The sequence below is a fragment of the Podarcis raffonei genome, chromosome 17, assembly GCF_027172205.1.
Source record: "Podarcis raffonei isolate rPodRaf1 chromosome 17, rPodRaf1.pri, whole genome shotgun sequence".
Taxonomy (NCBI): domain Eukaryota; kingdom Metazoa; phylum Chordata; class Lepidosauria; order Squamata; family Lacertidae; genus Podarcis; species Podarcis raffonei.
Window position 1 is genome coordinate 23,253,291 of NC_070618.1, and position 25,301 is coordinate 23,278,591.

The window sequence follows — 25,301 nt, forward strand, 5'->3', positions numbered from 1 at the left end:
TGCGCGGGGGGCCTGCTACCTCAGGCAGGCTTAATCAGAAGCAACGTGTCTTAACCGCTCTCGGGGGACCGTTAAACACCGTTGCGAAAGCCACGCCTCGAAAGTGGGTGGGGCTGTCGTTTTTCTCTTCATTTAAATATAAGGAGGCGCCTTTGCGGAATGAGGGCGGGAGGAGCAGCAGCAAGCAAGCAAGAAAAGGGGCGGGGCTTCAGTAGCAGCGGCGCGTGGCCTCGCCCCGCCCCCTCCAACGGTTTCGCGCGTGACCGAGGCTTCGCCGCTTTTCTGCGGCGGCGTGGGGGGAGGCGGGAAAAGGCGGGATGCTCCCCTCGGCGGGTTTCTTTAGGAGCCTCCCTTGCCCCTTCGACGCCCGCGGGTGCCGGCGGCCCCACTGCCAGTACAGACACGAGGCCCTTCGGCGCCGGCGCCGCCTTCAAGGGGAGCCGCTGGTCCCTCAGCCGCGGCCCCTGAGCGGCTCTTCCGCGCAGGGTGAGGGAGGCGAGCAGCCGCTGGCGCGTGTGGACGGCGGGCCTTAAACGCGCGTTTTACTTCACGCCTCCGGGTCCCCTCACGCCCGACCGCGCGTTCCCGCCTTTTCCCCACAAAAGTTCCCCCGAGCTGGAGCCTCTTCCCCACGAGCCGGATAAAATATCAAGGCTTTTAAAAAGTGATATTCCTTGCTTTGTGTCTCCTCGTTCAGAGAAATGAGATTGAAAATAGGCCCTTTTTAATTACCGGCATCTGTGTTGTGCAGTTCCGGATTTACGTGTAAACTAAGCAAGCTATCTAGGACCCCAAAACATTTAAAGGGAAAACAACAACAACTGGATGTACATTTCCAAAATATAAGATAAAAAACAAATAAAACTTACACACAGCAGCAGTGTTTTGTGTAGTGTAGGCTCCTATGATGTAAGTCATGGGCCCTGCTTGCTAGCCGTCTTCCTAAAATATCACTGGTTTGCTCATTCCTGTATATAGGGTGCCTACATTCTGCATTTGCAAATGGCTTTGGATACTTATAGGTCCATAAATTACCATATAGCATATATTCAACAACAACAAAAAAGTGACAATTTGTTGTTGACAAAGGACAGCTGGACATAAAAATTACCTTCAGTAGCTTAGGGCCTCATCAAACCTAAATCCGGCTCTGGTGTTGTGTTAACAGTCTTTTTACCTTTTTTGGTAGTTCTTATTTCTATGTTCCTGTGTTGCCATGGCATTATTTTTCAGGTGATTTGGGATATGGTTTCTTTAGGCACCCCTAAAATGCATTCACTTTGGCTCCTTTGCAGTGTCTTTGTTGAGTAATTCTTAGAGACAACGCACATGGTTTAGATGTGCTGGGGTTTTGTATCGTGTGTTGCTTTAAAGGAATAAATTATTCCAATGCCCTTCAAAAATAGTTGATGACAGAACTAAGAGTTCGGGCTAAGTTCTGTAATTGTATTCTTTAATGCTCTGTTTACATATAATTGAAATATTAGTGTATAACCTAAGGCTATGGTATTTATCAAACTTTCTTCTAATCAACAGGTCTTGATAAAAATATCCAAGAATTAGAAATGATCAACAAAGCAATTCAATCACTCAAGACTGAAGTTGAAGAGCAGAAGAAACTATTCTGTTATGACTGGGTGCAAGATTTCAAAAATAATGTGATTCTTGCAACAAATCACAACAAAGGAAATAAATCTTTCTCTGATGAAGGTGATGCCTGTAATAGTCCTGTAGAAGTAAAAAATAATGCCATTTCAATCTCAAAAGAATCTAAAAGGTCCAGTAAATATAGTCTTGACCATAGCTGCCCAGCTACTGATCTTGAATATGACCCATTACTCAATTATTCTGCAGGTCTCGGGTCTTCTTTGAAGGAAGTAGATAAAAATGGCACATGCCACTCTAAACATTTTAAAATCTCTCATTGTAGAGATTTACAAGCACCTATAAAAACTTTTCCAGGTGAAAATAGATTCAGATCCCCAAGGAAGAGATCAGTAAGTTCTTCACCAATAAAACTCCAGGAATCAGATGATGATATGCTTATAATGGATGCCCCACCAATGAATGTATCAAAGAAACCAAGAATAAGCAAGGCCTATAAAAAGTGGAATAGGGAAGTAAATGAGATTAGTTTTGGAGCTAATTTAGAAACTGTTCAGAACTCTGGAACATCAGATATTTTAAAAAATTTAGAGGGAGAAAGATCAGAAGTCATCACTGTTGGCCTGCATAGTGTTAATCAAAGTGATGGAAATAAAAGTAAAATAAAAATTTCAGCAGCAGAAAGTGCTTATTTAGCAGATGTCAAAGCGAGTGCTTTGAGTGTAGGAAGCAAACTTCGGACAAAATATTACCCTGCTACTAAAGGCAATAATGTATCTCCTCAGATGAAGTTTGAAATGAACGAAGAAATCTTGAAGGAGGAGTCACTGAATGTTATTTCTGTTAAAGCATGCAATATGACTGAGGAGGTTAGTAATCATAAAACTTTGCTGAAAAACAAAACTCAGACTAACCTATATTCTAGAGGTAGTACAAAAGATAAAGTTACAGGCCTACAAGAAAGCTCTAAAAAAGATCCAGTACCTTTTGGGAAATGGAGTATTCAGCTACATGGAAAAAGCAATGCATTGCCTATTAAACGAAGCTGTGTTCCAGTTTTGAGTGAGGACACATTTGTTGAAAAAACTGGCGAAAATTGTACCGATAAAACTATGAAAAAGGATGCCAAAGAAAATGAGATAATAGTATTAGACTCTTCCGAAGAAGATGACGTTGAAGAGGATAATGAGCTTTCTGAATCAGATGATACTATGGAAGAATGTCGGAGAATCTTCAATGAGTATGTTGAACATGAAGCACAAAAGGAAAGATTAGCAAAGCAGGTAATTTTGCTTTTCTCAGTTTATTCCTTCCTTCTTGTAAAGGCAGACACAAATTGTTTTCTATTTAATCTTTTTTCTGACCATTCAGCACTTTTTTTCTGTGTGTATCAATGCATATTCACTTGGTGAGGATCTGGAATTAACAGATGATAAAATTCCAGCTAACAGCTAGGGGGAAAAGTAGTACTTTTTTTGTTAAACAAAGGTTTTTTGTAATATTAAAGATTGCCTTTGGATTTCCATCCTCTGAAAGTCTTTTTTTAAGTTTCAGGAAGCCAGAGTTCATTACAGAACTGCAGTAGCATGAAAACAAACCATAATTTGTTGTAATTTTATAATTTAGAAACAACAATCTTGATAGTTTTTGCAGTTTGTGTATGGCTATTTTCCTTTATTTAAAAAAAAGCAGGCCCTTGCAGTGCAAACAGACGTAGACTCAGATTTGAAGACAAGTATGCTTCCTGGACAGAAGAGAAGAATTGCACACACTGCAAAATTTGATGTGAGTTTCAATCTAGCAGTTTGGGGAAATATTTGCTAGTATTTCATTATGTAAACATGGATATAGGTTAATAGCAAATAAGTGGTGTCAACCTATTGAAATTAACAGACCTAACTTAATCATGTTAATTAATTTCAATGAGTCTACTGTGAGTAGGAGTATCATTAGATACAGTCCATGGTGTGGGAAACAGTTCTTAATATCTTAAATGAGATACTAACATTTTGTCTGTTAAAGCATGTTAAACCTGTCAGGCAGGTTTTAAGTTGCATTTTCATGTCTGCATTTTCCTCTCTTTACTACAATTTCAAATGTTGACTTAATTTGTGTTTGTTTCATCAATAGATTGTAGATACAATTTGCATATCACCTTAAAGTTAAGAGCCACCAAACACTAAGATGCCAAGTGACAAAATATCAAATGATACATTGGTGAACAGGTCCAAATTGCTAATGGACAAACCGTTTTCTGATGCAAGGTGCTCTACTTTTAACAGAATGGTATTGATAGTAACTGACAAAACTGTTTGACCATTTATCTTTATGAAGAGATGGAAATACTGCTTTACAGTCTTGGGGTGTAACTTTAGGGTAGTAAATACAGTATTGCACTTACTGAATTTAGAAATTGTTCATTCTTCAATACTCACCAGGTTAATACCACTAAAGAAATAATTGTGCCTTTAAAAGCACCTCTTCCACAGCGGACCTGTCATTCCAGAATACTGCAAGCGCAGCAACAAGCAACACAAATAACAACTGCTGTTAAAAGTGGTCAAGCTTTTGTTGCTGCAACTTGCGGCCCAAAGAGAACTGCATCTGTAATACCAGCTACTCAGATTCAAAGCATGGGCCCCATAGGTATGACTAAGTAGTATATTACACTTTTTGATATTTGTTGAGTTTCATATGAGGGTTTGTGTGAGTTAAAACAAGATCTCATAAAATTTAGGTTTAATTTGCTTCCCAGTCCCCCAGACCAAGAAACCAATAGCAGGGTATGTAGAGAATAAGTAGTTGATTGTTCCTAGGTTTCTGATTCAGATCAGGTTTCATCAAAACAGCCAGTGTCCATGCATTGATAACTTAGAATCTGTGAGAGACAAATGTGTCCTCTAGATGTTTTCAACAATTCACATCAGCCCTAGCCATGAAGGGGAGAGGGAATAGAACACTGTTCCACGCTATTTGAAAACATGCCCACCTGTGTGTATAGACAATACAGATGGTATCTGTGACTTTAAATGAGGTGATTGCAAGAAGGTGTGCACAATTGGTAACCACTGTACAAAAGCGCCCTGTGGAAAAATGACCCCTGTGCATTTCAAAGGCTACATTGTACACAGCCTGTATCACAGCCATTGCATCTTACAATACCTGTTTTCTCCAAAGCAGAACTGGATTGGTTCCCCCCCCCCCAGTGTCTCTGATAGAATTAGTGATGTGTAAGGGATAAGCTCCCATTGCTCGGTCCCTGCTCTTGCCAACCTAGCAGTTCAAAAGCACATCAAAGTGCAAGTAGATAAATAGGTACTGCTCTGGCGGGACAGTAAACAGTGTTTCTGTGCGCTGCTCTGGTTCACCAGAAGCGGCTTAGTCATGCTGGCCACATGACCCGGAAGCTGTACGCCGGCTCCCTCAGCCAATAAAGCGAGATGAGCGCCGCAACCCCAGAGTCGGCCACGACTGGACCTAATGGTCAGGGGTCCCTTTACCTTTTTTAAGGGATGGTTTTGGGATATATTGCTTTATGTACCAGTAATTGCTGTTATATGTAAAATAAATGCCGGTACACATATTCAGCAAGCTGTTGGAAGGCTGGTGTTATCAACCAGCAGCATGGAAACCTTGAGCGAGCTCAGGTGATCACATGACAAGTCGTATTGTCTGTCATACCTGTGGTAAGGAATGGTCACCACACAAAAGCTGTTCATCCCATGTGACTGCCTTAATGGTCACTCTGGCATTTACTGTAATCATTCAGCTTCCAGATAAAGTTTAAGAAGATAGTTTGGCTATGTGAAGTGCATTTACAAATGAAGCTTCAAACTACACAATATTTGTCTATTTCAGTTTGTTTAAATGTGTTTGAAGTTCAGCCTGTTGGAACAAGCACTAGCCAAGTGAATGTACTACTTCCTGGAAATGCATTAACATCAGTGCCATGTAGACCTCCCAATTATCCTGTAAAAAAAAATACTCCCATGCCAATTAAGGTATTTCATATTTTCCTTTGAGTTAAAATAGAGTAAAAGGCTTCTGGGTTTATAGTCAAATTTATTAAGAAGTTATTGGGGGGACATATGGGAAACCAGTGCATAAAGTGCCATACAAATCTAGTTTGGTGATGTCCTAATAGTATTTTTTAAATTTAAAAATCAATGCAGTAAAGCCGAGGTGGTTTGTAGGTTGAAGGTGACCAATAGGGCCTTCCCATCCAGTCTACAACCCCTTCTCTTCACTGCAATGTGTTGTTTAGACTTTGACATAAACTGAAGACTGTTTTCAAGCCTAATTCTAGTATGAACATTTTTGGTATGTAGGTTGTTTATCTGTGTAGGGATAATCCTCCATTCCTGTGTGCTGTGACCCAATAGTAAACAGTGCTTATTTTAACTATGATTTCATTCGAATTTGAGCCAGGTCAGTGGGTGTGTGGGTGGGTGTATGTCCACGTCCATGTTTGCATGTGTGTGAGAGTAGGCCAGGACTCATTTTTGGCCCTGCTGACCTTGATGGGCTGGCAAAGAGGGAATGCAGCCAATGGGATTTAAAGTGTTAACAAACCACCACAATACAGTATATTTAGAGAGATAGTTTGCTGTTGAAAAATATTCTGACTTTGCCATACCCTTGCAATTTTGGGGATAGGATTTGAGGGAGAAGAGTTTGTAGCTATATAATAAGGTATTTGTTCAGAAGTCTTTTCAGTGATTTAGAATCCTTTTCTTTTACCCAAAACAATACCTTTCAAAAAGTTTAGGAACGTTATTTCAATTCATGCACGTAGTAAGTTAAATATAAGTTAACATTTCAGGCATCAAGTCGGAGAAGGCCTCCTGTGATTGCCGAGCTGGGATCCAAAGTACCACATGACACAAGGCAACGATATGTCAATTTTTTTTTGGAAGAATTCTTGAAAGTTTGTGCAACAGTCAATGAAGCTTTTGACAAGGTCTGCAGTAGTTTTAAAAAACCAATGTAATTTATTTTTTATGACGGTTATATGAATTGTGGATATGTGAAATAAGTGCTGAGTGCTTTGTTGCAAACATAACATGCAGTGTGATCCTGTGTGTGTGTATACTCAAGAGTAAATGCCATTTACATACGGTATTTTGGTTGGACTTTTGCTCCCAATGAAGCCTGCAGTGTACTGCAGTTTTAGGCTGCAATCCTAAACCTATTTACTGGGGTGAAAGTTCCTTTGACCATCATGGGACTTGTTTCTAGGTGAATATACATACGTTTGCAGTGTTAACTGGTACCATATTGCCCTGAATATAAGCCTCACTTTTCCCCCAAATTCAGACCATGAAAAATTAAAAAGTGCAGCTTATATTTGCGACTTGACGATATGCAGCCAGGAGCGTGGCAAAGTGGCGCCCGCCCAGCGCGTATTCCTCCATCCTCTCCCCCAAGGCCAGGGAGGAAGGGGAAAGGCCGCCAGCAACGCAGCTCCATTCCTCGCTGCTCCCAGTATGCAGCCAGGAGCAGTGAGGAATGGAGTAGCTTATATTTGTGTATTTTTTCTTTTTTCCTCTCCAATTTTAAAGGTGCGGCTTATATTCGAATGTGGCTTATATTTGGGCCAATATGGTATATTAATAAGCTCTTTGAAAATTGCCAATGGCTGAAGGTTTAATCTGGTAATAATTCCTTTGATTACAGATGCTTCCACTCTTTTCTATTAACGTATTGGTCTGACTGGGCAAATTTAGAAGATCTTCCTTTTTTTATGGGCAGAAGTGATGGGGACTTTCTGTATTCATTATGGATTTGTCCTAAAAAGTAAAAGTTCATTCTTAATATTTAATTACTTTACTAAATGTATCTGTCACCCATCAATATTCCTATTTCCTAACACTATTTGAAAAATAAACATTCCTTAGTAATAAAAAGGCTAAGAATAGAACGCTCATTATATATTATTAAATTGTTACTGCATATTTAACAAAAGAAACCTAAATTGGAGATACCAGGAAATCAACTAACACAATCTTCTTGAATGAAAATAATTGATTTAAAAAAAGAATCTGATTTAAAATAAATTCTGAATTTAAATTGAAGCAGATATGGTGATTGTACTTATCTCTGAATCTATTGTGAGACCATCACAGTTAAACACTTAATGCGGTGCAAAACTATAGGACTATTTACAGTACATCACTAGTGGAGTGTTGAACTTGTTTCTCAAACTGCATGCAAGCACACATGAGTGCCACACAGAAAGCCACCGATGAAAACCAGAATACCTTTAAAAGCAGTTTGTGATGGAGGGAATGAAAACATTAAATTGTCTGGTGCAACTGAAATGGATCTCTTGAGTTGTGACCACTAAACTTTAAATGCCACTTTCTCTATATATATATATCAGGGGGAAAGGCAGGATATAAATAATATATTGTTATATATTTATTTATATCCTGCCTTTTCCCCTCATAGGACTTAAAGTCGCTTACGTATAAAAACAGAACCACTAAAAAGGACATCCGAAGGCAGCCCTGTTTAGGGAAGTTGTTAATGTTTGATGTTTTATCATGTTTTTAATACTCTGTTGGGAGCAGCTCAGAGTGGCTGAGGCAACCCAGTCAGAAGGGCAGCATATTATTACTATTATTATTATTATTATTTGTTTGGATGCTCTTTCCCGTTACATACTCTGTTCTATTGCAGGGGGCGGAGTACAGGGTAGATGTGCAATTTACAGTATGTATCATACACACTTTTCTTTTTAATGTAGGCATTGAAAGAAGAAAAAGCAATATATGACCGTTGTGGTAGTAAAAATATATACTTGAATATAGCTGTGAACAAGCTTAAAAAATTGAGGGATCATAGCAGTGTGTCATCAGATGGTAAGTTCCAGTGACGTGGGAAGGGAAAACTGGTGGTTAAAATGGACCAATTTTATTTCTCTTCTAAATACATTTAAATTATATACAATGTTTGTTTGTAGAAATAAGTTCACATTAACAATGTGAGACATCTGTGATTTTATTTTATATAGGCCAGCCCTCAGACAATAAATGCACTACTACAACTGGCTTTAGAAAAGAAGAAAAAAATGGTAAAATAAAACTATTACTGTCTTTTGAAAAATTCGCACAAAGTATTAAAATTCTTTCACGTGTGAAGTACTTATAATATAAAAAGCTAGTTTTTTCTAGTTCTAATACTCTTTGATTACTTGCTTATAATGAAAATGAAAAGTAATGAAAAAAATTCAGTGCTTTCAAAATGTTTTTATTCTTGTTTTTATTATGTATTTTTCTTTTTTGTATTTTTACTGAGATCTTTGAATGAAAGGTTGTATATAAATTTTAAAAGTGCTATGACAAAAGGCATATATTTAGGATGAATTTGTAAAGTTTCATGGCATATATAAACTTAACCAAAGAAAAACTAGCTGCTACTGACTACCTATAAGTTGAATCTGAAAATAATTCTGACAGTTATAATGCCTGAATGACAGCTCTTCAGAGTTTTTTAACTGTTTTGTTGGGGTGATTAAGATTTTACAGGAATTACTCTCTATAAACTTCTAAAAGAATATGCTTTGACTGATGAACAGTTGAAGGAAAATGGCTTCCCTGAACCAAATCCTGAGAAACCTGGCAGTGCTGTACTATGCAGTGGCTCCATAAAAGCAGCTTTATCTGACTGTGAGTAAGTGAGAATGGAATGAAAAACTGAAACCCATCAGAAAAATCTTCCTATATTGTTCAAAAAATGCTTTCCAACATAAGATTTCATCCACAATGTGCTACAATAAAATGCTTGTAAGTGTCACTCATTGCCAGTACTGTGAATCAAGTCATCCTGGTTAATAAAGCTTGAAGAATAACTGTATTTTTTCTGCTCCTGATCTGTCAATTTAACAACTTAATTAATATTGTTTGGGTGATTATCCATCTGTTCCATGCATAATTGGAATATATCTGATTTACTCCTACCAAAGCTTTACTATTTTGATCAGTAATTACGCTAGTAGTAGCAATTCTGCTGCTTGGTAATGTGAATGAGAACCAAATTCATTAGATTTTTTGCAGTTGTCTCTGGTGATTAAAATGGTTTCTGGGGGTAAGTGCAGATGAACATCTTGCAGGTCTCAATTCTGGCTTATTACTGGATTGTGTTACTGGTTACAGCTTCCAGAAGAATTTGTTGTCGATGCGGAGAAATATATACTGTAACTTCATCAGGAAGGCATGTTCGGAAAGAAGAATGCAGCTACCATTCTGGTAGAGTATTAAGACATAAAGGTAAGGATAAACTCCTGTCTCCCCAGACATATACTGGACATGCCGGTGAGATTGAGACTACTCAGGTAATGTCCACTGAAGCAGGGGCAGCAAGTTAAATTTTGATTAACAATGAAGGGGTTAAAAATAGTTTTGCTTACATTTTTCCTTATTAAGCCACCAATCACTTACCATTAGATACAGACTTTGCACTAATTTGTGGTATAATGTTATTAAGCAAGGAGCAAACATTGGGTCTGTGTTCTTCTCACCACTTCCTGTCACACATGTTTTTTCATGCTTGTTTCAATATATAACAATACAGAGAACTGTGACTTAGTATTTTAGTAGCCAGGATCTTAAACTGGAATTGATTTTAATATTATGCTTAGTAAACCAACATCACAACACAGTGCCCCATTTCAGATCTAACAAAACTGATGCTGTGATGGTGATTAAATTAAACCAAAGTTGGCATCTGAGGGAGGAACATCCAGATCTGATGCTTGTGCCAACTTTCCTAAATGATGGTTTAGCATGCCAGGACTGTCACCACCCCCAAAAGAGCCCATGTAGGTAGTGTAGTTAAAACTAATAAGTTATATTCAGCTATTTATGCTTGACTTTGTACAGTACCTCACTTTCATTTTCCTGCTCTTTTTAGTAAAATACATGATGGGTGATAAGGTTGTCATTTCGTATTCTCAGTATAGCTACAATCTTGAGAGAAACTGACACACATTTGTAATGAAACTATAATTTCTTTGGATAGTTGGAAATCCACTTCAGTATCCCTTTCTTCAATGCATGTATATTTGATCCTTGGAATTCAACTTGGTTTTGTTAAACTGATATTTTTTTAAGCAGACCTATTCCCTTAGTGTTCTGGTTTGCATATTTAAAATAAAGTGTATTGGTGTATGCGGCTAAAATTATGGGCGCTTCACACATCCCTTGGTATTACTGCTGCCAGGAAACAGACTGTTGTGTTCTCAAAACCTGGGGTTGTAGTTTCTTTCTCCAAACAAACCATGATCCAAAACCAAGGTTTTGTTCTTGGCTTCTGCTTGTGTTATGTTTAGGGGAAACTAACAACTACATGAAAAGGCAGACTATGGTACGTTTCCTGACAGCAGTGAAGGGAAAAAATGTTTGCGATTTCAGCAGTGCATCAACTTGATTGTTCACATTAAACCATTGTTTATTTTAATTATTTGGTTGTGATGTGTGAACCAAGTCAGTGTAAGAAGATAACTGATAGTTCAAAGTACAATCAATCAAAATTTTCATTTTTTGGATAAGAATTGATTTGAAATTACTCATCTGCTTCCTATTACTTACCCTGTAACAGTTCCGGGTGGTTTGGAAACACGTTACAGTTGTTGTGAAGGAGTGGTAGGATCTCCTGGATGCCAGGTTGCAAAGGTGAGAGTACTCTCCAGTTGCTGTTCTCAAACTTTTCACAACAAACCAACAACACCAGAACTGGCTTATGAACAACAATTTTACTAGAATGAGTGTAAAACCTCATAAACCGACAAGACAATGAACAAAGTAAAATGCAAAGTGCGTAACCAAGCCTGGAGATACTCATAAACATAAAATGTGGCAGATGGAACAAATACAGTGGTACCTCGGGTTAAGTACTTAATTCGTTCCGGAGGTCTGTTCTTAACCTGAAACTGTTCTTAACCTGAAGCACCACTTTAGCTAATGGGGCCTCCTGCTGCTGCTACTGCTGCACCGCCGGAGCACAATTTCTGTTCTCATCCTGAAGCAGAGTTCTTAACCCGAGGTACTATTTCTGGGTTAGCGGAGTCTGTAACCTGAAGCGTATGTAACCCAAGGTACCACTGTAGTCATTCACTGGAAGCACAAAGCCACAAACGTGGGAGCAGCTGCCAGAAAGCGTTCTTCACGTAGCTGTTAGCCGGAAGTGCAAAGCCAAATGATCAATTGAAGCCAAGTAGATGAGACCTGTTCTCTGGATATTATCCAGGTTTCGTAGCAAGCTTCATCAGTCCATAATGCTAATCACTCAACACGGTTCAATAACTGTTCCTGTGAGCACCTTTTGTCTTGAGTGAACCATGTGTTAAGACATTCTTATCGCATACATAACCAGTATAGCAACGAGAGAGACGCTGCCACATTTTATGTTTTTGAGTATCTCCAGGCTTGGTTATGCACTTTGCACTTTAGTTTGTTCATTGTCTTGTTGGTTTATGAGGTTTTATACTCATTCTAGTAAAATTATTCTTTATATTCATAAGCCAGTTCTGGTGTTGGTTTGTTGTTTAATTATTGTTATAACACCTGATTTTTTTGTGTATACTCAAACTTTTCACAGCACATATATTTCTCAGGATTTTGTTTTAGCTTTTGCTTGCAGCAATCTGCCTATAGCCACTGATTGGCTGTCTACATAGAGAGGGATTGACAGGGGTCAAGCATGAAAGACAAAGTGTTTTAAAATCTCTTGAATTCCAGATACAGCTATTCTGTTAGTCTTGTTATCTTAGCAGAACTAGAGCAAAATAGGTGACCCAAGTTTCCTTCAAGAAGCTCCAACCCTCCTCTTTTGTGTAGAGCAGGGTGGTCCAATGTGCAGCTCATGGGCCACATGGAGCCCTTGATGTCTTTTTTGTGTGGTCCTTGGCAACATTTGACACATACACCCTGCGATGCAGCCCTCCCACTGCTTTCCCAAAGCTGGGTAAGTGAGGCTCTGGGCTTTGGGAAGGAGGCTTTGACAGGGTCCTAGAGTTGTCCCACCTGCTACCCAGAGCCCAGTTAGTACTTTCCCAGCTTTGGGAAGGAGGTGGGTGTCAAATGTCGGCCTTGTTTCCCACCCCTGCAGTATGCCACCTGCAGGTTCCATGTCAAAGTACTCTGGTGGCCCACTTGGTATGAAAAGTTGGGCGTAGTGTGTGCTCTGTATTTTTTCTTTGCCCTAGAAGCCGTTTCCTGAACTGAATATTGGTGTAAGTGTAGTCTTTGGCAGAGAGACAGACATGTTAAAAATGTATGCATTTCTGAAGTTTCTAAAAGGGAGATGAGAATAGGGGTACAGTGGTGCCCCGCAAGACGAATGCCTCGCAACATGGAAAACTCGCTAGACAAAAGGGTTTTCCGTTTTTTGAGCTGCTTCGCAAGACGAATTTCCCTATGGGCTTGCTTTGCAAGACGAAAACGTCTTGCAAGTTTGTTTCCTTTTTCTTAACACCGTTAATACAGTTGCGACTTGACTTCGAGGAGCAACTCATAGAACGCAGTGTACATAGTAGCCTTTTTTTGAGGTTTTTAAAGACTTTGGTGATTTTTGAAGCTTTTCCAAAACTTCTTTTGCAGCCATTTGGTAAGTTAAGCTTTTAAAACTTTTTTGGGGGGTTTTGGATTTTGGGTTGGGGTGTTTGGAATTCAAGGACTTGGTGTTGGGGAGGGGTTTGCAAGAATCTGGAAGTTTGTGTGTTTTTTTCCTGCATTTTTATGATTTTCTGTGACCATTGGGCCACTCTGTTTTTAAAAAAAAATTTCTGGATTTGAATTTCTGTGTGCTGGGTGGCTGGAGGAACAGTTGGGGAGGGGTTTGCAAGAATCTGGAAGCTTGTGTTTTTTTTCTGCATTTTTATGATTTTCTGTGACCATTGGGCCACTCTGCTGTTTTTTAAAAAAAATTCTGGGTTTGAATTTTGAAATGCTCTTTACAGTATGTGTGACTTTAAAGAGCACTTAATAAACTCTTGTTGTACCAAATTTGGCTTTGTTTGGACTTTTTTTGACCATAGGAACACATTAATTGATTTTCAATGCATTCCTATGGGATTTCGTGCTTCGCAAGACGAAAAATTCGCTAGACAAAAAAATTCGCGGAACGAATTAATTTCGTCTTGCAAGGCACCACTGTAGATTTTTAATTTGTTTTGGGGAATTCTGTTCTCATGATATCATAATATGCTAGAAAACAAGATGGGACTGGTTCTAAAAAAGTGTTGGGGCTCAAGCCTGCCTCATTTCCTTAAATCTAAATTTGTGAGAGAAAAGCAGATAAGTAATAAATTAGTGTTGAACATGCTAAGGGACACTTTAGTTTACACTTTCTGGGACTTGGTCCTGATATTAAAACAAGCTGTATCTTGATGGACAGTGGCAGATGCTGTAATTGTTTTGCTTTCTGTATTAAGGTTTAGTCTTCTATTTAATGTTTTTGCCTCCCTCATCTTGGTTACTGTGTGGGGAAAATGAACATTTGAAATGCATGAAGAAGTAGCATTTAAAATTTAAAAGACAGATAATGAACGCTGAGGATTTCAACTTCATATTCTTTAACATTCTTTAACCAATAATCAAGTGCTTGACAAAATAGTGTATAAATTTCCAAAAGATACTTAGTAAATTTCTAAGGTGAATTTCCAGAAAAGGGAAGTTGGAAATGGTATGATAACTTAATTAAAAGTTACTGAAAATATGTCACTTCTCAGACTAATTTGAATATTCCTTGGTGCTTTGTAGCTCCATGTTCATGATGGCAGAAAAGAAAATATAGATGGCTTTGTGAAGACTTTCATCAAACCACCTCCACTTGATGGAAATCATGGTGTATTTGCATTAGATTGTGAAATGGTATGCTAAGTTAGGATCCTTTAAAAAAATGCAATTTAAAGTGCAATTGTGTTTTCCTGGCAGTATAACTTAAGGACAGATGTTATTTTTCTAGAAAAAGAGGTGCTGGAACTCACCCTGAATGCCTCCCTTATTCTCTTAGAATGGCAGTGGCGCCCTTCTGAGAGGTGCTGGAACTGAGTTCTGGCTGAAAAAAGGCACTGGATGCTACTCTCTTCAGTTGAGAAATGTAGATCAGACAGGACAGACTGACTTGAGAAGGAAAAACTGCCTCATAAAATGCACCTGCTTTTGTTGCTCTCCTGAATTGCAATTGGGAATTATTTTCATTGTTTTTATTCTGATTGTATCTAACCCTGGTGTTGCTACATGATGAAGGATGGGTTAAAAACTTAAAATATTTTGAAATTAAATAAAATATGTAATGCTGGCAATATCCTTCTCTGGGAGTTGGATATTAGTGGCTTTTTGTTTTTGTTCATTCTCTAGATATAGAAAGTGCAGGATGTATAGGAAATATAGGACCATTTAGCAAAAAGTACACATTTTTACATGCAGCTACATGTGTATTTTTCTTTCAGTGTAAGCAATTACTTATAAAACTTGATTAACGTAGAACTTCCATTGTAAATTAACAATATAATCTTTTGGGTAATCAAGTAGCTTACTAAGAGGTAACTGATGAATTGAAAACATCTTTTATCATAATAGCTGACAGGAATTTCTAGGAATTTCCCGGAGAAAAATGTTACTTTTAGATTTTAAAGTTTCTAGTATATACCTACACCATGCACTGCCATGATTTTCAATGTAAAAAATATGTTTGCAAAGTAGCAAAGATGTGTTCACCTATCTCCACCATTTCAAAATTACATTAGTTTTCATTTCAGTTTATTCAGAACATAATCAGGAACTAAACTTAATTATGAAAAATTCTATTTGACACATTTCTCTTCTAGTGTTATACAACACGTGGATTGGAACTCTCCAGAGTGACAGTAGTTGATCCTTCACTTCATGTCATCTATGACACGTTTGTTAAGCCTGATAATGAAATAATAGATTTTAATAATAGGTATGTGTCTTATTCAAATACCAAAACATCAAGTGTTTGAAGATAAGTAACTGTGTTTGCACTCAACAGTAAACCAGAAATCCTGAGAATTGGTCAGACTCTGCATGAGCTACATGTGAGTGCAATAGGGCTCCTTTGCATTTGCTTCACTCCTCCCTTTGTGTGAGCAACTGAACAAGCCAGGTTTTAATGCTTTATCATGTGAACCCAGGTATAATTAATTGTTTCTAATCAACCCAAGATATTAAGCATACCTTAGAGCGTAGCTTCCTAAGTGTAATGGCAAATGGCTTCAAATCAAGCTAGGTTATGAAGCTGTGTTTGGCTTAATATCTTCAGTTGTTTTGAAGCCACAAATTATAATTCTAATCTTCACGTGTAAATGATAAGCTATTATTTAAGTGCTGAAACCCAACTTTGATCAGCTGCGTGCATAAAAGGGAGAAGAAGGAGGCTGTCCTTGTGCATAACTTGGCTCATTAAGACAGGATTTTTGATTAGCATTGCATGTGAATGCTGTCAGTGATGTTATAACCCATGGGCTACTTGTATAGCATCACTGCTTTTTGCTGTAGTATTTCTATAAGAATTGCATCAGGGCTCTGGAGTTAAGTTACTTATTGTTATTTTTTAATTGAATTTTATAAGTAATAATTAAGTGTAGGTAAAATATGTGCAAAATACCAGCAGAGAATAGGATTCAGACGAATAATAGACAGATAATATTATTACTTTGTAATAATGGTCTGATTCCTTCCCCAAATTTTTCATTCCAAAAGGAAAATAAAAACTCTTCAGTTGTATCAGTTGTGGGATAAGTGAATCTGGTATTTCTAAAATATTCATGTCTCCCTATTGTTTTACTTCCCTTGACACTCTGATTTGCTTTAGGTTTTCTGGAGTGACGGCAGAAGACATGAAGAGTACTGTAACATCAATTCGGGACGTGCAGGCAATATTGTTAAACTTGTTTAGTGCAGACACAATTTTAATTGGACATAGTTTAGAAAGTGATTTGTTTGCTCTTAAGGTAAATTATACAGAATGATAATATATTTAAAATGATTTGAAATGGTTTGCGTAAAACCTGTTCAGGTTTAACTTCTGTGTACTGTCTAATACCGCACACAGAAGTGCCCTGCTGGATTTATACCATCTAGCGCAGCATTCTGTTTCCCACGGTGATTAACCCACTGCCTCTGAGAACATGAGGACAACAACTCTCTCCTTTGTGGGTCCAGGTTCACTGGTGTGGTGTGGGTGAGGGATAGATCTAACATGAATTGCAATAAAACAGGATAGGAGTATCGGAATTTAAAGAAGCCATAACTTTATTGATTACAGATTTCAGTAGGTTTTGGCACTAGATGTATATCCTGAAATGGACCAATTGTTGTTCCCCAGCAACTGATATTCATAGGCACACTGCCTCTAGTCCTAGAGGTGGCATGCAGGCATATAGTCATCATGAATAATAGCCATTGATGGGTGCCTGCATACTTGATGAATTTGACTAATTTTTTAAAATAAGCAAAGCTAGTCATCATCACAGTATATTGTTGCAGCAAATTCCGTAGTTTAACTATGCTGTGAGAAAGAACTGCTATGGTAAACAGGTTACAGAGAATGGGAGGATGGGTTGTGTAGCTTGCTAGCCAGGAAAGAGGCTAGGATGCGTAGTATGAGGCCTTTTATAGCCTTCCCCCAAATCTAGTTTCCAAATGCCATGTTGGGCCAAAATCCAAACCCTTGTGAGAGTACCTTGCCCTCAGAATGGCCAGAGCTTCCCAGCCATTGGATGCTATGCTACTGGAGAGACATGGCAATAGTGCCACAAGGTAGCTGCAGCCTTTTCACCACTTCCCAATGGCATTGCTGTGGCTCAGAGGCCCCTATGTGAAAAAGTTAATGTGATATGGTTTTGTTGTTGTTGTTGTTTAGTCGTTTAGTCATGTCCAACTCTTGGTGACTACATGGACCAGAGCGCACCAGGCACTCCTGTTTCCCACTGCCTCCCGCAGTTTGGTCAAACTCATGCTGGTAGCTTCGAGAACACTATCCAACCATCTCGTCCTCTGTCATCCCCTTCTCCTTGTGCCCTCAGTCTTTCCCAACATCTGGGTCTTAAAGCTTTAACTGAAGCGATAGTGTGCTTTTTAACCACAAGAATATTTTAGGAGGCAAGACACAATTCAGTTTGAAGTGTCACTGAATCATCCAGCTTTGTTTCTTTTCCAGCTGTTTCATAATAAGATTGTGGATACATCCGTAGTTTTTCCTCATCGTTTAGGCCTGCCTCATAAAAGAGCACTTAGAAATCTAATGGCTGATTATCTCCAAAGAATTATTCAAGATAATGGTAAGACCTGGCGAAAATGACAGTGTATTTTACAGTTAATGGAGAAGAACCAAGAAGCAAGCAATACCTATGTTGTCACTCAGACTTTCCAGTTTGATCCAGGTTTCCCCAAAAAAGGATTGGATTGGTCATGTGCCTTGTTTGATCACTGGAAGCTGAGTGTGTGAACTGACTGCATTGAAAATAACTGTCTCTGAGGTGATATTGAATGACATGAAAGTTCTCCCTGTGATATCAGGTCTCTGGTGCCTATTCACACATGCTAATCATATCTCAGTTGCTTCTTTTAAGTTATGAGCATGTGTATCTAAGAATCAGCTGTAAGTTCACAAGAATTAAATAGTATGGGCTGTGTGTTAGAGGAGATTCACAAGCTGTCCTCTTTTCCTTAATTCAAGAAACAAGTGGCATGTGCCTTCCCCAGGTATCATTAAAACTAATCATGCAGATACTACACATTTAAAACTTGGCCAGAGGCATGCCGTAGCAGAGGGTAAGTTAGCTAGTTTCCTCGGTGATTTTAAGATCTTTAATGTAAATTAAGTCTACAGATGTATGGGATTACACATAAACTTCTTGTAGGATTCGTAAGTTGAGCTAGAAAGTGGAAGAATGCACAGAGGGTAATTGAGAATATGTACTATTAGAACAAATATCACTCAGAAGACAGCTTTCAATCCTCTCATCATTTTCAAGAACTACACTGCTAAAATTGCAATAGTATTAGTGGTTTCATGTCTAGTTTGTATAAATCTGTGCTCACCTGCAGTGCTGTCATGCTATTAAAGCATCTTCACCTGTTCTAAATAGATGGTCTCCAAACACTGGATCTATTTTGTATGATTGATACATGTTCTTCAATTGAGTTATTCACCTATACATAATGCATGTTGTCTTTTTAAGTCTCGTGGGGTTACAGTTACAGAAAACTAATGCATATAATCACACATGTACATTACAGTTGCTCCATTACGATGCAATGCTGGAGTCATTGAGTTCAAAAGCCTTTCTTCTGGATTCAGAGCTGGAGTGGGAAACTTGTGGCCCTCCAGATGCTGTTGTACTACAACTCTCTTTAGCTCAGTCAGCATGATGAATGATGGGAGTGAGTTCCACAACATTGGGAGGGCCAAAGGCTCTCTGTAACTTCTGAGTTGCCCCTTTTGGAGCCCTAGAGAAGATATTCAAAGCCTGTCTAGCGTTTGTTTTATGGGCTATGCTATTTTTCAGTATTAGGCCCTGAAGTGTATTTTGCTGCACAAACAAATTCTTATGAACTGACGAGCTCCAATCACACATGAAGTTCTAAATAGTGAATGATCTACTGTTATGGAACACGTATGTTCGGGCATAGCCTTGCATACAAATGCTTATTTTAAAAAATCCAAAAGTGATGTAGCATTAAAATGTGTACTACCTGTTTCTTGCATCTGTAAACTTTCCTCTGCCTTTCCTTACAAAACTAATACTTTGGAGTGAATGGTGTTTGATTGCTTCAAGTGCCAGCAGTATCAGCTGCCAGTTGGCAGCTTTTGATCTAGTTGAGCATAGGTCCTATTCTGTGACAGATCTAGATCATATTGTAGTGTGACTGAAATCTGAAACCTTGAAACCTATTCAAGTTTCTTCTGTGACACAGTGACATTTTTTCTATACTTTTATCCACCCTCAATGCAGTTAGGCTGTGTACGCATTTGAAATAACAATAATTTTATTATATATACTCCACCCATCTGGCTGCACATTCTTTCCCTCAAAGAATTACGGGCACTGTACTTTAGTGCAGAATTACAGAATTGCAGTAATCCCAGAATTACAGCTCCAAGGAGCAAACTATAGTGCCCAGAATTCTTTTGAGGGAAAGAATGTGCTTTGAGGAGATAGTGTACAGACTGCCTTAGCGATCCATTATCTTCAAGATAATTTTCAAACTTGCTCTTTTAATAGGGTAATTTTGGAAACAAATGCAAATACTTGAGTTTATTACTACAACCATTAATGGTAAATATTCAGTGCCAACTTTCTAATCTTTTAAATACTATGCATATTCATGAATGTTATTTTTTTCTAGTTGGTGGTCATGACTGTAGTGAAGATGCAACTGCTTGTATGGAACTTATGCTTTGGAAAGTAAAAGAGGATACTAAAGGCAGAAGATATTAATGCTTTGCAACAACAGCCTTTCTTCATCATTGCCTAGTGAAAGACAGTTTTCTGCCCCTGTTATTGTCCTAATTCAAAAGAGTACTGCGATAAGTATATGTACTAGTTAGTTTTGCTGGAAGTTTGGGTTAATGTTATTCAGGATTATGATATTTTTGTTCAATATAATATTAGAGTTGATTATGGGAGCTTTGTGCTAGTCAGAATTGTTAATGTAAACAGCGAACATTTCCCAATTTTGGCAGTTTGGAAAGAATACTGTACTTATTTTCTTTTTATGAAGAATCCTGTACTTATTTTCCCTTTATGAAACTTCTGTGTGTCCTAAGCAAAAAAGTTGTTTTCTGGCTGTCATTGTCTGCTGAAATAAAAACTCAAAAAAGCTGATATAAATAAAACAAATGTTAAACATTATGCAGTCCATTCATTTGGTTAGCAGATCTCTCGGCCATAGGTAAGCAATTTGTCACTGCTTTATGGCGTTGATCTATTTGTTAATCTTGTGGAACAAAGTAAGTTAAATTGCAATTAGAGATTAAAGGCAGCAGTGAAAATGTAATTTTTATTTTTAAATAAAGAGTCAAAGGCTGTCCATTACTGAAATTTCTGTCAAGTCCATGTTCCAGTTCTCAGTTGTATATATCAGCTTGAGATGAGCATACAGCACTACTTAAAAGATTTAGCTAGTTAGTCCAATGAGCCTAGGAGAGCAACACTGGATCATCCAAGCTGGATTGGAGCAAATCTCTCACTAACTTTTAGGAAGAATCTAAAAACATTCCTGTTCACCCCATATATTTGATGGCTAGAAGGTCTGTTAAAGGCCAATCCTGAAATAACCTATGATTCTTTTAAAGCAGTTGTAAACTGTTTTTAGAAGTTTAAATGGTTTTTTCTTATTCATGTGTGTGCCACACTGATGAGAAAATAAGCAAATATACAATATTTGAGAAGATGGGTGCAGAAAGACCACCACGTACTATAACACAAATATACATGACAAATCACTGTCTCCTTTACTTTCCTACCATGTTTTGTGTTTTGCTTGCAGTGCCTCACAGGATTGGCGGAGGTTAAGTATGCAGTGTGACTATATTGCTTGCAGTAAATTCCAATGTTATAGGGAAAAAATACATAACAGTCTATGAAATGTAAAATGTATTTATTTCAGTCACTTTCCAAAAAGTGTATGTGTGTATGAGTGCATGTATAGGCAGACAAAAGATTTATATAGATATATATAGTGCACATGCACACAATACACATAAACACACAAACATACCTATGTACACACATACATACACATTCCTACAGCATACTGATTCAGGACTCACTCACAAAGTGTGTATATAGCTAAGAAGGTATTGTACAGAAAGCGTTCTATGCAGTTTTGTACATCAGCACATTTCATCTTCCTTTGAGGTTGCTCAAAACGATAAATAACTGAAGATTTTCCATCTCAAGCAGCTTCTTCCGCAGAACAGTCAATGCCTGCATAGGTAAACTTCTCATACAGGGTTGTATTCACATAAGTCTGGAATTACAATTAAGAAGAATAGGCTCAGAATATTTTCTCTTTGCCCTCAGCAGCACAAAGAAATTTTCTCTGTTGCAGATAACCTCCAGCTCCCAAGCCCAAATCGTGTCATTTTATCCCTAATACGTCATAAAGAGCTGCACTGGTCACAGGACTCGAAAACAGTTTTAGGCTACCAGTTTATGCCAGAACTGCAGGACCTTCAGCTGTTTGGTTAACAAGTTGCGTCGACCCTGATCGTGGACTACAACAACAATTGTTGGGTAACAGGTATCCTAGCCCTAGTTGATGCTTTCTCTTTCTCTTAAAAAAACCAAACCTATTTTTAAAAGATACTATTGATGCTCCTGCTGATCAGACCCTCCTATGTCAGGACATAACCTATTAGCTGCAGACCAGTGGTTAGACCACCTGACAAAAGTCTCCTTTAGAACCTGGTGATGTACAGCAACTCCTAGGTACAGTCATACTTTGGTTTTTGAATGGAAGGCGAAAACCAAGTGCAGCTTCCGATTGGCTGCAGGAGCTTCCTGCACTCAACTGGAAGCTGCTTCAGACATTCGGGTTCCAAAAAACGTTCGGAAACCAGAACACTCACCTCTGGGCTTGCGGCATTCGGGAGCCGAAACGTTTGAGTCGCAAGGCATTCAACAACCAAGGTATGACTGTACACCCAAATAACTGTCATCGCATTTTATGTGACAAATCATATGTGAATATGGCCAAACAAACACGTGCAAAGTTTTCACATGGGACAGGAGCTGACCAGAGGGGAACGATTTACAGTGGCAACCAAGCAAACACGTGAGCTGGTAATGCTTTTTTGACCCCAACCTGACAACCGTGATCATCTTTTACCTTTCTTTCTTCCAACATTCTGTTCAGTGATACGAGTATTTGGGCAAATGATGGCCTCTCATAAGGTTTTTCTCTCCAGCATTGTCTCATTAGGTCATAACTGAAGAAGAAGAAGAAGGTCATTACAGCACTTGAATCCCTACAAATGTGCAGCAAGCAGCCCAAAATTTAAAAGCGGGAGGCGATGATTGTGATAGCAAAAAGCAGAAAAGTCAGGCTTTCCAATGTCCCTGGAGTAGAAACACAAATGGCAAGAGGCTGGGAGAGGTTTTCCTGGACAAACGGTCTTGTTATTAAAAGAAGATGTAAAAAACCCCTCACAATTCGTTTCAACAGAGCTTAAAGCAAAAGAAACAGCAGGTCAGGTGTGTGTAGGGAAAGGAGTGAAGCTTTCTCTTGACCTAAGTGAGACATCAAAACAGCAAAGCATTTCTTACACAATCAATTGACAGATGAAATTGTGGTTTCTGCTCCAGGGTAATCACTCTAGAACTTCAACTTCTTTCATGGTTAGCAACTTCCTTCTGCTTTCCAAACTAAATTGGTCAAAGGATAATTAATTCTAGGAGTCATCTCCTAACTTACCAGAAGCAAATTGAAAAAAAGCATATTCAACACCTGTCAATTACAGATGCATTTTCTAAGAGGGGTCGACAGCCAAAGAGGGCATAGGGGAAAGGGCATCCAGTGAGATTGAGTTACTTACACCTCATCATCGCAGTTGAGAGGCTTCTCCAGTCTGTACCCTTGCGGCAGTTTCTCATACAGTTCTGCACAAGTCATCCCACAATATGGTGTCCCTCCTAGAACAGAAGATTCAACAGGTCAGTGTCCTAAGGATGCTTGGGGGAGAGGACGGAGGACTATGCACAGGGTGGGCACCGCTTTGCCACGCTCCTGGCACTGTTTGCCCCATGTTCCTGGCTGTATACGGTAAGGTCGCAAATATAAGCCGTACTTTAAGTTCACGGTCAGAAATTGGGGGGAAAGTGAGGCTTATATTCAGGCCAGTACAGTATTGTCAGGAGTGTGTGCAGGAGCCAGGCCCTGTGACCAGTAGGACTTTGCAGGCCTGGGGCCTTCCTAAGTTTGTTCTGGAGAGGCAAGGCGCGGCCCCACAGGTGAGGCCGATTGGTAATTCACAGCACCTGGTGGCAAGAGCTGGGAAGGGATATAAGTTCAGCATTTCCTTTCGGCTCTTTGCCACAGCAACACGTTCCCTGCCTTGCTGCGTTTGGTTCCTTGACTCCTTGCTTCTTGATCCTCAGACCCCTAACTTTGTGACTCATTGCTTCCTGACCCTTGGACCCTTGGCTACTTGACTCCCGGCTCTCTGACCCTCGGACTCCTGGCTTCTGGACCCCAGTTCCTGCTCCCACCCCGCCATCTTGTCCCTGGTCCCGACGCCCCCAGCCAGGACTTTGATTGCCTGCGAACCGGACCGTGACAGTTATCAGCAGTGAAACCACAATAGGTAATTAGTCTAGGCATGGTCTAAACAACTGTTGCACCAAGCCCAGTAACCATGTATGAAGGCTTGCCAGTATTTGGTAAAAATACTATATGTAGTTGTGGGTTAAGCCAATCAGGGTCACTCAGTAGCTTCAGAACTGACCAAAGAAAACACTTTGCACAATACATAATCTGCTTACAGAACTCCTTGCCCCCAGAAATAGTGATGGCACTGAGGTCTGATGGATTTGAATAACGACTGATTTGTATCATTTTGTCATTGCATATTATACTTTGTCAATCATATATGGCTGAGAGCTCTCACAAAGGGCTTTGGCTGTGTTATTAAGAATTTACATAGTGCTCACAGACTTCTTAGTGGTTTACAAGTATAAAAACCAATTACACAAACATTATGAATGTCCATAATTAAAACAACACAGCAATTAAAACGGGAGAGACTCGGGTAGAGAGAGACTCGGGTAGAGAGACAGGTGTGTCTTCAAAAGCTAGCAGGATGCCATTACAGTTGGGGCTTCTTGCATTTTGGCACGATAAAGTTTCACCCTTCCAAACGTACCAAGACCTGCTGGCTTTCATAGTGAAGAGGTCAGTGATTGCCACTGAGCGATTCTAGCTAAATTGAATCTCCATGTTCAAAGGCAGTGTATCTTTAAAGAATAGTTGCTGGATATAAGCAAAGAATGGAGGGAGAAGAGGTCTGATGAGATGGTCCTGTCACAGCAGATGGATGGAGTGATCTCTTGCACCTCTTCTATGCTCCCTTGGTTATCCCACGCTGTTCCACCACACACTCCTGTACTTCCACAACTCCTTCCTCCAGCTTCTCTTCCTTTCTGCTCCACCTTTGCCTTCCCCCCTATCTTCTTCCAACACAGGGTGTGTTTTTGTGATTGGCTCCTGGGACGCGGGTGGCGCTGTGGGTTAAAGCCTCAGCGCCTAGGACTTGCCGATCGCATGGTCGGCGGTTCAAATCCCCACGGCGGGGTGCGCTCCCGACGTTCGGTCCCAGCGCCTGCCAACCTAGCAGTTCGAAAGCACCCCGGGGTGCAAGTAGAAAAATAGGGACCGCTTACCAGCGGGAAGGTAAACGGCGTTCCGTGTGCTGCACTGGCTCGCCAGATGCAGCTTGTCACGCTGGCCCCGTGACCCGGAAGTGTCTGCAGACAGCGCTGGCTCCCGGCCTATAGAGTGAGATGAGCGCACAACCCTAGAGTCTGGCAAGACTGGCCCGAACGGGCAGGGGTACCTTTACCTTTTACCTTTATAAGCAAAGAAATTACTGCAATGGACAAAATGGACCCTTGGTCTGCTCCAGCTATGTTGTTCTCATATTCTTAACCAAAATAATGATGCTAA

General features: G+C 39.4%; 2 protein-coding genes across 5 annotated transcripts in view; one reads left to right on the top strand and one right to left on the bottom strand.

The window, feature by feature from the left end:
- Positions 1-278: 278 nt before the first annotated feature.
- On the top strand, positions 279-20,488 carry LOC128405458 (RNA exonuclease 1 homolog). Of its 4 annotated transcripts, none has more exons than XM_053372152.1 (16): positions 279-486; positions 1,537-2,888; positions 3,295-3,390; positions 4,044-4,251; positions 5,464-5,606; positions 6,428-6,565; positions 8,354-8,468; positions 8,621-8,680; positions 9,126-9,275; positions 9,762-9,875; positions 11,206-11,279; positions 14,367-14,477; positions 15,437-15,552; positions 16,444-16,582; positions 17,791-17,911; positions 19,983-20,488. In XM_053372152.1, the coding sequence occupies exons 1-16, from the start codon at positions 318-320 to the stop codon at positions 20,072-20,074; spliced, it is 3,198 nt and encodes a 1,065-aa protein (XP_053228127.1). In that variant the 5' UTR covers positions 279-317; the 3' UTR covers positions 20,075-20,488. The 4 variants fall into 4 exon arrangements, 2 of the variants coding, with proteins under 2 accessions (XP_053228127.1, XP_053228128.1); XM_053372153.1 differs by having other exon boundaries at positions 3,298-3,390; XR_008328309.1 differs by lacking the exons at positions 15,437-15,552; positions 19,983-20,488 and having other exon boundaries at positions 17,791-17,897.
- Positions 20,489-21,219: 731 nt separating this feature from the next.
- TEK (TEK receptor tyrosine kinase) overlaps positions 21,220-25,301 on the bottom strand; it is a 53,333-nt gene continuing 49,251 nt past the window's right edge. Inside the window, exons 21-23 of the mRNA XM_053372151.1 lie at positions 23,176-23,272; positions 22,470-22,569; positions 21,220-21,608 (exon numbers count right to left, since the gene is read on the bottom strand). Of these exons, the coding sequence (XP_053228126.1) occupies positions 21,534-21,608; positions 22,470-22,569; positions 23,176-23,272 (272 nt within the window). The 3' untranslated portion in view covers positions 21,220-21,533. The remainder of the gene's footprint in view (positions 21,609-22,469; positions 22,570-23,175; positions 23,273-25,301) is intronic.

Coding starts and splice junctions, on each gene's coding strand:
- LOC128405458 (XM_053372152.1), top strand. CDS start 318: ATGCTCCCCTCGGCGGGTTTCTTTAGGAGCCTCCCTTGCCCCTTCGAC. Junction 3,391..4,043: donor CACACACTGCAAAATTTGAT/GTGAGTTTCAAT, acceptor AATACTCACCAG/GTTAATACCACTAAAGAAAT. Junction 9,876..11,205: donor TAGAGTATTAAGACATAAAG/GTAAGGATAAAC, acceptor ACCCTGTAACAG/TTCCGGGTGGTTTGGAAACA.